The following is a 14,014-nucleotide window of genomic DNA, read 5'->3' on the forward strand; positions in this document are numbered from 1 at the left end:
ATAACTTACCTCCAAAGCACAGAATAAATCAGAATTGTAATCAAAAGACACAAAATTGATATACCGCATCCTATTGCTGATATAATGCTCAGTGGAAAATGATGTATACTCGGCTAGAACGAAAGTGAAAATGTTTCATTACATTGCAGAAATGTTTCAATGTAAAATTACAATAAAAACAAGTTAAACATTAACTGACTGAATTGTTAATGTTTTGTTAATCACAATTAAGAGTATATACAACATCCACTAGCGTGGATGGGAACGCTTTCATCATAATTCCTTTCCTGTGTCATGATTTTTTCAACAGAAGCTATACTTACAGATGAGGCCTCGATGGCGGAGTAATCTTAGTAGTTGAACTTCTGTATCACCTGATCACATGTCTGTCTAAACTGAGGTTGTAAGGTACAATCTCGCACATGGCACATGCATTCGTCTTGAATCTAAAGACTAGAATCGTCGGTTTTTTTACAACTAGTCGGTGGTTTTCACCGTACACTCCTGCATTCTACACCAATAAAAACGGATCAACACGATATTGCAACATAACAATCAATTAATTCAGAAATACAGTTCCATTTTGTAAGTAGATAGTTGAAGATGTGGTATACATGTCATTGAGACAACTCTCTATCCAAGGCACATTATGTAGAAAGTAAAACATTATAGGTCAAAGCATGGCTTTCAACAAGATGCATTGGCTCACACATACCAGCAAGCTATAAACGGCCCCAACATAATTTAATAGTGTAAAACAGCCCAAATTAGAAAACACTTGCTTAACTCATATACTGTAGAAGATTAACATTACATCGTTATGTGTTGTTTAGATTTCAATAGATATACGTACTGTCCTTCCTGGGCTCATTAGCATGGCGAAATTTGTAGTGTGATTATATTCACAGACTGTGTAAGAATCTGTTGACTCAACAACTCGTGACCCGAAAGATGACCATGCTCCATTTGTAGAATTGCTATAATAAAATTAATCCAAATATGAAATCAATAGTTTTCAATATACATAAAGAACAACACCTCTTTTCAAAAGAAACTTCATGTTAATACTTATCCTATATTAAAGTTGTGAAGATGGATTTGATAGACAAGCGCCCTTGTTCAACAATATCTTATTTATCTGTCAATTGAAATTTCACCAAATGGTTATATTTCTTAAATAGTTTTAAAAATATATTTATAACATGGGTAGGAAATACAACATCCTTATAAGTGAAAAGTACACCAGAATGATTCTCATGTAGATGTCAGCTTATGGTTTATCAGAGTCAAAATATCATTTATATAAAATTTCCGATCGTAATCGTATGTTAATACATCTGTCAATTGCTTAGTTTTTTGTTCAATCACAAAAAATCTGAGTAATGTTTTCAAAACTGACACACTGTTCGGTGTTTAGACTTACACATAATTAAAATAAACCTTGTATGATTGTCAATGAGACAACTCTCCACAAGAGACCAAATGATACAGAAATTAACAACTATAGGTCACCGTACGGCCTTATATGTATTGGTTTTAATACTCACGTAGCACCGAAATCCCAAAATCCACAGAAAGGTGTCGAGTAGTCTCCCTTGGAAACAAAGATTTGTTAGGTTAAAAAATATCATAATAATAATAATGATTGCTTTAAACCAACACGTGCTATCGTCTTAAAGATTTCATATCCTCGCGGTGAAATTTTAGTCAGTAACATATAACAAGGAATTTGATAGATTTACGCTGCTTTATAGTTAATTGGGATGCCTGGCTTCTAAATGAAAAAATAAATTTGACAACCAATCTTATAAAAGTTTTGGAACAGCTATATGAGGTAATGATCGTTTCTACTGAAATCATGCACTTATATATACAGATTTGACATTATGTTATGTTTATTGATTTACAAAAATACTAAACAAATTGCGAGACACATTTTTGTTTTTCTAATTATGTATGTAAAGTTTTGTAAAAAAAGATACATTTCATTTAAGGGTTATGAAATATGTATATGTCTAGAGCATAATGAAATACTATAACTTACTAATAGGTGTTCGAATTTTATAATTATGGAATAATCCGAACAAGATTTCCCGTAAATCGTAAAATCAGCTATAATAGAATTAACATCGAAACTTCCATTAAATGGCTGTACATCACTGTAAATAAAATGAATAAAATCATGTCAGCTAATTATGGTACTTTTTACATAGGAATATGGTAAGTACATGAAAGTGCAGAAGATATAAACAAAAAGGCAACTTGAATAATGAAATTAGAGATGAGTGTTCACGAGAGAGCAATACAATTTGTCATCTAGCGGTCTCTATTTGATTTTCAACAAATGACAGAGATATACACACTATATCACAAAGTGTATCAGAGATATACACACTATATCACAAAGACCTGAATGCTTGGACACTTTTCTTTTTATATATAATTATGAATGACAGCAGAAATATTGTATTTCCTGTTGATTCAAAAAATCTGTCTATAAATACTCACCCATTTAGTATTAAATACTTCGGGAAAAAACTTGAAATATTTCGATAAAATGTGCTACTGTAACCCGTCAACCCTAAAACATAATGGTGTCAGTTTTAAATTTTTGTGTTACAAGAATTTTACTGATATATATGAATGTAACATATTTGTTACACATCCATTATTTCCATCCAAATTATTTTCTGCTTAAATCTCAATTATGAATATATCATGTATATGAAGGTAATACATGATTATGTAACATTATCAGGGAATATGTTTGGTAAGTAGTTTGTTTCTTAACGTCAAACTGAATTCTGATTTGATTTCAGAACACTATATTATTAATATAATGTCAATTTGAATACTTTTTTTTAGACCTTAACACAACATGGTTTGTTCAATTGAGCGGTCACACAATTAACTTTATGCTGAAGAATGTTAATAAAAATCGTTCAAATTACAAAAGCGTGAAGGCTAAAGCGTAAGTGTCACATATTTAAAGAAGCATTCCATATTAAGTGCAAAGTCTTCAATTTTAACTGACGATTCTTTATTTTGGGAAATATGTTATACATTTGTATTTTAATAATTGTGATTTAATCTGGCCGGTTTGTTTGTTTTCGGTTCACATTTTTTTTAGATTATGTATCAAATGATTTGTTTTTATTGAAGTATTTTCGTTTTGTTTTTCCGATTAACTACAAATTCATATTTAAAGTTCACTGTATATATATGAAGTATCAAATTAAGATCGATAAATCAACAGTTCTGTTTAAATTTATCTGGTTACACATTCCTACTCCTTTTTTTTGGATTTTGACTGCAATAATATTTGGATTTGAACTTAGTTACATATCAATTATTTACCACCACAAATATTCTTCTTCAGTTTAATTTCAGTCACTGAATCTGCTATCCATGAGTCAGAAGTTTTCGAACGATCAGGAACAGATATCTCGTCCGAACCAGCCTTGCCTACTTGCATTACTAAAATATTGACATATCGATAAACAATTACGCAGCATAGGAAGTCAAGCAAATGAAACAAACAAAATTTGCATTATGCGACCGCTGTGGATAAACACGAATTTAAGATCATAGTTACATTCGAGGAATATTCTTACCTGATATACAGTTATTGGAATATGATTGGTTGATATATTTAATGAAGGGTAATAGGCGGGGTTAATTTCAAATCAGTGTTACTTTCTTTTGTAAAAACAACACGGTGTTAAGGAAAAATCAGAAAGGGTTCAACAGAAGTCGAAGTTGGTGATGGCCGGTTGAAATAAATTCATAAAACTCATTTAAATCTAACAAGTTGTTAATGATGGTATTTGTTTTTGTATGGACCAATGAAAGAAGGTTATTAATACTGAAGACGACTACTTTGATCGGCCACTAGTCAAATTACTACATGGTAAGGTGAATGTGATACACAGTGTGCTAAAGATCTAATACCATATTCATTGGGTAATTAAATTCCGTATAGTACTCAAGTTACGCCTTCAATGCTCTGGAAAGGTAAATAATATGTTTTCATAAATAACATATTCTAAAGAACTATTTAAAGAAAAAAAAAATTGACTGTTCTTTCGACAATTATGTAATAGAAGTTGTAAAAACAAAATTAATGGCTATGTTAATGGCTGTCTCTTTGTGGTTAGTTCGTTCGAGGTGTTCGTCATATTGTGTGTTAGATCAACTTGGATGATCTGAACAATTGTTATGAATGATAAATGCTTACACTATATGATTCTGCTGACAGACGTATTAGATAAACAAAAACAAACCCAGTTTAATGAGATATAACTACTGATAATTTGTTGTTTAAGAGGTATGAATTTCACTGATTAACTGGCAACAATTTTAATTTTTCTAATCGTAAAAACGCCAAAAAATAATATAAACAAAACGTGAATGAGAAATAAAATATGAGCTTGTATGTACATACACAAGCGTAAACGACCTTCTTTGTTTTCCCCTTAAGCATAACATGGTATATTTCAGCAAAGTATGTATTACTCCTAATCACAAAGAACATCTACGCACAAGTTCAGAAAGCAAAAAAACATAATGTTTAACATGTTTAATCAAGAAACGTACCAACATTATCTTTTGCAACAATCAATGTGGCTTCAGTATTTATAATTTGGTTCACTTGATTAGTGTACTCTGTTACTGCGTTCACGAGTGAAGTAACACCATTTGATCCCTGATGAAAAAAATCTAAATTAAATTGGGAATATCGCATTATTGATTGCTACATGTACATATTTATTGTCTATGGTGCCGAAAAAGCCTTCCTTTGCATATAAGTTATCACGTGTTATTATTTTTAAAATTTTCTGTAAAACGCTCTTAATTTTGGCTATGTGTTTCATTGACTTTTTTTGTTTTATCGTGTGATTTTTTTGTCAAAGTTTGACATATTTTTCACTTTCCTAAAATTGTATTTTCCAGATTATAACTGTAAATGTTTTTTTGTTAGTTAAGATGCTAAACTAATGCATAATCAGAAGTAGATAATAATAAGTCTTTATGAAATACGGAGGACTTCACACAATGCATTTCTTTTGAAATTGTGCTTTAAACTGGCATGATTTATTACTTTCCTTTTTTGCATTTTCGGTTGATCAATTTTAAAATTATAGAAAGACTAAGGTTGAACTTTGTAAATGTTCACCCTAGAAGATTTATACAATATTCGCTGTTTAAATTTGGCTTTTTCCACCAATAAACCAACGATGTCATTTCGGTAAACCAGAATATTTAAAATCGTACATTACATGAATGCATTTAATGCCGTGGCAAATATTCGCTAATACGATCCAATTTTGAAATATAACATAATAGATAATGCTAAAATGCAATTCGTGTACCAATAGACATGTATCAATGCATATATACTCTATTTGAAAATGGTTACCTTGTCGTTAAGTTCTTTCCATGACTCGTGATTTCTTTCATCTAGTAAATTATTGCACAAAGAACCAAAAATCTGAAATACATACTTTCAATCACTTACCAATGATTTCAAATTATATCAATTATGAGAGTGAAAAATGTAGAATTAGAATCATTTTTACAAAGATATTTAAAGTATAACTGACTTTGTAAATATGTGTTGTATTTCATGTTATAATCAGAAGATTTTGTTTCTTTTAGAAGATATAGATATTGTCATTTTCTCCTTCGTTTCATTTTTTCGTAGAACAAACTGAACACAGGATAGGTTTGTGCGTTCGCTATAAAATTTCTTTTAATTTAAATTATTCATAATAAATATATATCAAAATTCCAAATACACGCGTCAGTAAGGTGCGACAAAGTTACAAATAAGATTGTGAAATGGATGGGAGAGAGGGAACTAGTAAACCAAACTAATCTATTCCTTTCTTTGTTGTAACGAATGTCGCATTGGTCAAGCACGCTTTCAATCTTCCTTATATACTGGCCGTGTAAAAAGAAATGTAATGGATATTACACTATCTCATTTAAATGTATAAAGACCGTTATATAAAACATAGGACCGTTATGAAATGTAATTAGCAGTATCGGTTTTCGTATCATATGTAAATCCCTGTTTGTCAACTAGCTTTTAACGATTTCCAAAAAAAATATGTTATAGCGTTTCTGTAAACTCAAATTATATTTTTTGTATGCAAGTTAGATGTCATACATTAAATATTAAAAAAATGTATATTCTATTTGTTCAAATAAACTACATTATAAACTTATGAAGAAGTTTATATATTTTGTTTTAAAACGATACATTACACCTGTGATTAGAAATTTGCTGTAACATAGGCGGAAATAAAACTTTGATGGGGAACACTAAAACTGTTTACATATTTATATATGAACCTTATAAACATGTATAAATACAACCCCGGTTTTTGTTGGGATTTGTCTTGCTCAGTCTGAACATCTTGTGTTGTGCCTTGTAAACTGTTGTCTGTCATTTTGATTATTTGTTTGTATTTGCTATGGCGTTGTCATCTTACTTTCGCATTCTTTCAATGTTCGTTTGGTTTATATTTGCCCCTCTTAAACATCGTACATCATAACTGACTAAAGCTAAAAGAACAGCTAATAGTAAGCCTCAAATCAATATGAGTAGTTCCGATACAATGTATTTGTAACACAGTATATGGGATGCTTACAAACAGGTTTTTGATTAGTTTTTAAGTGTTTGGTTTATTAGTTCATAATCCATATATTGTTGAAGAATATCTTCTCATCTTTTTTTTTATTGTCTCTCACATAGTGTATTCGTGTTATGAATTTCAGTTCCACTGTCATTTATAACCAGGTTCAATCCACCATTTTCTACATTAGAAAATGCCTGTACCAAGTCAGGAATATGACAGTTGTTAGCCATTCGTTTGATGTGTTTGGACTTTTGATTTTGCCTTTTGATTTTGGATTTTCCTTTTTGAATTTTCCTCGGAGTTCGGTATTTTTGTTTATCTACTTTTTAATAGTATGCTGTTATAATGAAATTGAATAAATTAACTGTTTTTAACTTGTTCTCGTCCTGAGCATGCATGAAATATTTGACACTGGACGTTTCCGCAAACAACAATCAATTACTCAATATAGTAATTGGATTTTTTCTGTTAAAATAACTGAAGATTCAGGTTATTTGAAGCATTCATCAAGAACGGACAAAACAACTCCATATTATTATGTTATAACAATTATTTATGAACAGACTTACATCCAGTTGATTAATTGAAAGTTCATCTTCATAATTTATTACATATGTGGCAATATCATTCAATATAGCTGATGCTGTAAAGAGATCACCAGAACGTAATCCATAGTTGTTCCTTGTGATGTTCTCTAGATCTTCCAGAATAGTGCTCACAAAATCATCGTCACTGTTCCCAGAAAAAAGCTTATCCAACTGAAAAATGAGAAAAGATGTCCTCATCTGCATAAGATAACTTTTTTGTTGTGTGTTTTCTGTCAGCAGATGAATATTATTTTAACGGAAAAAGTTTCAACAGGAACAATACGAATATTGAAGAAAGTAATAAAAAGCAGTACATTATAACTAAGCATCCATTGTGAATATAACAATTACAGATATTTTCAATCATTTTGTTCACGAATCTAAGATTCTACAAAAAACGTCTTGTTTTCGAAGTTACTTCCGGTGTTTGAGAATATTATTACTTACGAAGATTGGTAGTGACTTTCATAAAAATAATGGGCAGCATGGTTTCCTTAAATTCCTGTTACAAATGTATACACTTCATTTAAAATTGGGTGGATAGTTGTCTCAATGGCAATCGAACAACATCTACTATTTTAAATCAGTATCCATATCGGATAATTAGTTATAAAAGGTAGCAGGATTATAGTTTAGTACGCTAGACGCGCGTTTCGTCTACATAAGAATCATCAGTGACGCTCAGATCGAAATAAATGTAAAGCCAAACAAGTACCAAGTTGAAGAGCATTGAGGACCTAAAGGAGTAGGTCCGGTAAGAGCCGATTTTGGCCTCACATTTCAAGTTCATCTGACGAAAGAATTTAGACACTTTTTAAACTCTTAAGTGTCTATTTTAGTTGATTCAATAAGTATATGTAAAAGATTTTAACTGATTAACTCATTAAAAACGCCCCGATTCTAGCTTAAACATTTAAATATGAAAAATCTATCAAGTATGCCAAAAATTGTCACTTTTTAGATGGTTTTTGTCACAAATGAAAGTGGCCGCATCCGTGTTCATCCTTAACCTTTATATATCATGTTTATGTTATGTATTATCATCAAATACAACCTACATTTCAATATTAAGAACACGAATGCGGCCACTTTCATTTAAGACGGAAACCGTATAAAATATAACTAAAATGCTAAAATTGTGAAGATTTCAGTAACTTAGCATGACTTAATGATGCTAGTACCCGATATATGTGCATTGTTATGTCAAACACAGCCCGTATTTATTCAGCAGAAGCATTCTACTGTCCAATAAATAACTAAAAGAATACATTTTAACAATTTTGTAAAACTGCTACATTTTGAGGCAAAAAAAGGGGTCTTACTGAACCTACTCCTTTCCAAACAGTTGTGCCAAATACGGCTAAGGTAATCTATTCCTGGGATAAGAAAATCCTTAGTTTTTCGAAAAAATCAAAGTTTTATAAAAAATACCATATAATTGATATTCTAGTCAACACTGAAGTGGGACTCCTGGGCTGGTGATAAGCGTGAAGTATGCTACGGAATTAGTACGCTATATATTAGGACAGTACATTTCATAATGGGTAGGAACATTTATTATTCTGAGCAATAAACCGGAAAGCCGTTGCTGTATTTTAATCATGTTGGAAGTACTCAATTTAAAGAAATATTAAGAATACTTATAAATGTGGCGGGGTACTCTCAATTAAAATCCATAGAATTTTTATAATAGTTTGTCAAAATGATGTTTTTATTATGTTTTTATCAAAAATATAATAAAATGTATGGGTCACCGGCCTTTTTACGCTATATGTTATAGATTATGTATGAAAAATTCCAATTTCTTGAATTATAAATGATAAAAAAAAGTACACAATAGAATATTTAGATAAAATGTGAGAAGAATGCTCTCATAATATGCTTTCAGATTAGATGAAGAAAAAATGGGGTCCCCCAAACTAGTTTTCTTGCTTCATATCAAAAAAGAAAAATTCACTACACTTTTTATGATGCTTCTATTTGAGTTATCTTCCTTACTTTCAAAGTTGAAAACAATGAATTACAAATATAGTGTGCTTTAAACTGATTTCAAACATATCATCGGATGAAACTCCTATATACTGATAATAATGTTTTCGAAACCCTTGATCATATATTTCAAATTTTGACAATATCGTTACATATAAAATGACAAAACTTTACACCTTTTATCCTTTACAATTAGATAGATGAAATTACTTTTGTTAAATCTAACTATATTGCTTCGATCAAAATTGATACAAAATAAAGATGTTAATCAAAACCTCTTACCATTACTCAGGAATAACGATAAAACAATTATGTTTACGGGGTGATAATTCTTATATACATGTTCAATTACAAAAGATATCGCGAAACAAAAACTAGAATAGAAAACATCACATGCAGCTTTTATTATTACGTTATAGAAATTGATAATTACACGAATTAGACATTACTCAATCACAACAATATAAGCCAATTCACCAGAACATAGAATGTAAATGAGAAAAAATCAATCTAAAATGACTTACTTGTTCTTGGATATATAGCATTGATTTACTTATGCACCTGCTGTAATCTGGTTCATCCCAAATTCCACCACTTCTGCAGTTTCTTGAAACATTACCCACGTGTTCACCAGTGCAGGATAAGGACATTTGTGTGTTTTCTCGGGTTAATATCCATTTAGTTTGAAATCTATCTATGTTTTCTCCACACAGATTTGCATCTTAATACATATGAAAAATAATAAAGGTACCAGTGATAATGGCCATAAATGAATTTGAATCATCAATGCCGTTCAATGTGATATTAATAGTAACAATACGACAACGATCCTATTAAGCAATAACGTGTAATTCATAAAACAGTAATTTGATTAATTTATTTTCGTCATTTAGGACTTTGTTTTAGCAAGATTCGTTATAGTCTTGATGGAGACACATGCAATTTAAGATCTCATCTTATTGTATTGACGTGTGCCTCTACCAAAAAATCATTTGAGCATGTCAATTTTGATAAGGGCAAGGAATTGACTTGTATGCCAAATATTTTACAATAGACGACATCATATCAGTATCGTTTAAATTTTGAAAAAAAATGCTTTCCGTAAATATCTTTTTATGGTAGTTGGGTGGGATTTAAAAACAAATGATTATCATTTGTAGAAATACATATATAACTGTTTGAATCGAAATCATTACATAAACGGAAACTTTGTTTATCGATGATCTTGTCAAATACATGGTTATTATACCAAACCAAATTGTTTGAGTGATCTTAACTTGTAATTTTTAAAGTATCCCCATAACTATGATTCGGCACAAAAAGTAGTTTTCCTGCAAAACATTTTTTGTTACATGTAAGATTGGTTTAAAATGAATTGCTCTTCATAGTCCTAATAATGCACGCTTGGGTTTTCAAACAAAATGCATACGATACTATTTTTGTTCATGAGAAACATCCAGACTCATACATTAAAAGATCTTACTGCATATCGTATGATGACATACATCTCTTGAATGATCATTGGTATTCATTGTTACCAAAAGATTTTGGCAAATATTTGACAAATTTGATTCTTGATATAAACAAAAGAAGTACTGTTCTTTCATAAAATATCAAACAATCTCCATATTACATTACAGATTTAAATCCTCTTATTACTTAAAATATCACATTATTTCCTTGTCCAATTACACAAAACATTGCATACGTATCTACCATGTCTAATGAAACTTAAATATAATATCTCATTTTCAATCTGTTTGTCATTTTTTTCTCTTTATTGCGTACAACAAATATTTCCTTTACAAATGAAAATCGTTGCACATAGTCTTTGCAGATTAAATCACTTTACTTACTTATCACTTGTAACGTAATACAGATCTGATTTGAAGCTTGACTGAAATAAAGAATTAGTTCAATGTAAAATTTTTGTTTAAAGAAAATGGGTCAAAGCAAAAGCGAACAGCAGGTAAAATTTGCTAATGTAAATTTTGATCTTTTTTTCCGCATGAGTATGAATACTGAAAAAAACCCAGAGGTGTGGCTAATTTTGAATTATATACTACACATAATCACGGTATTTTAAAGACAATTAAATTATCAATTTTTGTTTATATCTTAACATCTCTATCTTTGTATTATTTCAGTGAAATAAGTAAAAACATGCCTATTATACAGTAAAACACAACATAAAAGTGAAAATAATGCACAAACTGCAAACTCAGAAATCTTCGCACGAATTTCTCTGTTTACATGTTTAGCAATTTGGATACAAATTTTAAAAACAAAATTAAGATATATAGATAAAATCCAAGTACAAGCAGTTACCTATAAGAAGAAACTAATTTACAGAACATGACATTATCCAGCGTACAACCAACCCCGATTTATTTTAAGTATCAATTGAGCATCAAAAGCACTATGCGAAACCAGAAACTGCAATCAGAACTGCAGACTTCACAGGAGGTCATATATCTACTTCTTTTAGTTTGTTGAATATAACAGGTATAATAAATTGCCGAAATTTATGATTTTTTTTTATAATTAATTCACTGACGTAAACATGATTAATAGTCTGAAAAAAGGGAATGACATATGTTACGTTTACGATTTTATCATTTTTGTTGATATGGTTCTGTCGGTCAAATAACTGTTATTTTATTTTTAAACGTTGATATCTCTTTATACCTCATACTATCGAAAGCTGTGAAGCAGACCGCATGATTACCAATATCCTTCTCGTCAGGTGTCCATGTGACATTGACGTACCATCGATCGATGGCTATACCATAGCTAAGCAGCTCCGACTTATTCATTTCTTTTTGAGAAGTAACGTTAATTTCTGAAATTCTTTAATAAATCGAAAATAATTTTGACAGCTTACATTTATTAAAGCTATTTAAAAAGTAAAATCACACAAATACTGAACTCCGAGGAAAATTCGAACAAACAGTCCCTAATAAAATGGCAAAATCAAAAGTTGAAACACATCAAACGATTTGATAACAACTGTCATATTCATGGTACAGGCATTTTTTTATGTAGAAAATGATGGATTGAACCTGATTTTATAGGTAGCTGAACATCTCACTTGTATAACAGTCTCATCAAATTCCATAATATTGACAACAACGATACGTGAACAAAACAGCGACAACTTTTTTTTACTGATATGATTCCGTAATAATTCAATTTCAATACGACTAAAGACCAAAAATACTATCATTTAGGAGACAATTGACAAATCTTCACAATAAATAGTGCATATTCATTTACAATATTTGATTTGGTAGTTAAAGATATTTGATGTTTTTAGCTGTACATCAACTATTCTCACATAAAAGAGGGACGAAAGATACCAGAGGGACAGTCAAACTCATAAATCGAAAACAAACTGACAACGCCATGGCTAAAAATGAATAAAAGACAAACAGACAAACAATAGTACACATGACACAACATATAAAACCAAAGAATAAGCATCACGAACCCCACAAACAATAATTGATACAACAAGAAGCGTCTTTAAATCAAAACAAAATATAAGTGGTAAAACATGACCACCACTATAATTAACAGTTCACGGGAAACTTAGGTTTGACCAAGGCAACGCAACAAATAATCGGAGGTTAACATGAATGGTTCATACATGTCATGTCTCAGGTCAAATGTTCGAATAAGCATAAAACAAGGTAGTAATTCGATTAAAATATAAAAGATACTAGAATACACAAGCAAGATCGCCTGTCCGTAACTGAATTAAAGCACATGCGAATTATTTTTTTTTAGAAATAAGAAGTTATGGTGTTATGCCAATGAGACAACTCTCAATCCAAGACGCAATGTCTAACAAGTAAACAATTATCGGGCAAAGTATGGTCTTAAACACGGAGCCGGACAGCAAGCTATAAAGTGGCCCAATCTTTTGCCTGAACTTTTAATATTAGTATTGTTATTTGATTAATACGCCCTTCTTATAAGTTTTTCTGCTTTCAAAATATTTTTGTTTGAACCCGTCCTGGTTTCTTCTACAACCGGATCAAATTTATGAAGATATATATTTTTTGTCAATGATTAAATTAAGTATTATCAATCATTGAATAATGACGAGGTTAAGGTGTGATTATGACAAGTGTTTATAACAAAATCTGAAATCACCGCTTTGTGTTGCGACTAATAGAAGGGAAATATATAAATGATGTAATGTATAGAGTTAAAACTATTATTCTATTTTACCAGTATCAGATTTGACCCAGAACTTGTTACTAGTAGTTAATGGAAATACAAGCAACAGAGTTTTCAAAAAGTTTGCCGAGTTTTAGCGTATTATGTTGATAATCGAGTTTTGCTTTGTATTTTCATTTATCCAGAATATTGCATATAAATTGTAATTTGATAAGGTGGTTCATTTTTACTGCTATAATGCCTTCCAGCGAAAAATTGCCGCTCTAAAAAAATATTCGGACTACTCTGTACGGTGATGACGTTGGGGTGATAAGGAAAGTTCACATCGACGCACCTCTCTGTTCCAGGATAAATAAACAATAACATTATACAAAAAAAAAGGAAATTCTAAGTTAATTGTTTCAATATTTGTTTTACAAGTTTTAAATTATACAAGTAATACCGCAGTCCCACTAGGCCACGATCGCACTACGATCTGTGAAAACAATGCAAATTTTGATGATCGTAGTACGATCGTGTAGATCGCAGTAAGATCGTATAACGGTCATGGTGAGGTCTTCAGGATCGTGATGAGAGTGGCCAACTTTGAACATGTTCACAACAATCATG

At 30.6% G+C, this 14,014-nt stretch overlaps 1 protein-coding gene across 1 annotated transcript in view; it reads right to left on the reverse strand.

The window, feature by feature from the left end:
* Window positions 1-1,543: 1,543 nt before the first annotated feature.
* Window positions 1,544-14,014, reverse strand: part of LOC134697978 (uncharacterized) — a 42,489-nt gene continuing 30,018 nt past the window's right edge. The window contains exons 15-21 of the mRNA XM_063560263.1: window positions 7,214-7,402; window positions 5,420-5,491; window positions 4,597-4,705; window positions 3,358-3,477; window positions 2,509-2,581; window positions 2,045-2,159; window positions 1,544-1,594 (exon numbers count right to left, since the gene is read on the reverse strand). Of these exons, the coding sequence (XP_063416333.1) occupies window positions 1,544-1,594; window positions 2,045-2,159; window positions 2,509-2,581; window positions 3,358-3,477; window positions 4,597-4,705; window positions 5,420-5,491; window positions 7,214-7,402 (729 nt within the window). The remainder of the gene's footprint in view (window positions 1,595-2,044; window positions 2,160-2,508; window positions 2,582-3,357; window positions 3,478-4,596; window positions 4,706-5,419; window positions 5,492-7,213; window positions 7,403-14,014) is intronic.

This window comes from Mytilus trossulus, chromosome 14 (genome assembly GCF_036588685.1).
Source record: "Mytilus trossulus isolate FHL-02 chromosome 14, PNRI_Mtr1.1.1.hap1, whole genome shotgun sequence".
In the NCBI taxonomy this organism is placed as follows: Eukaryota; Metazoa; Mollusca; class Bivalvia; order Mytilida; family Mytilidae; genus Mytilus; species Mytilus trossulus.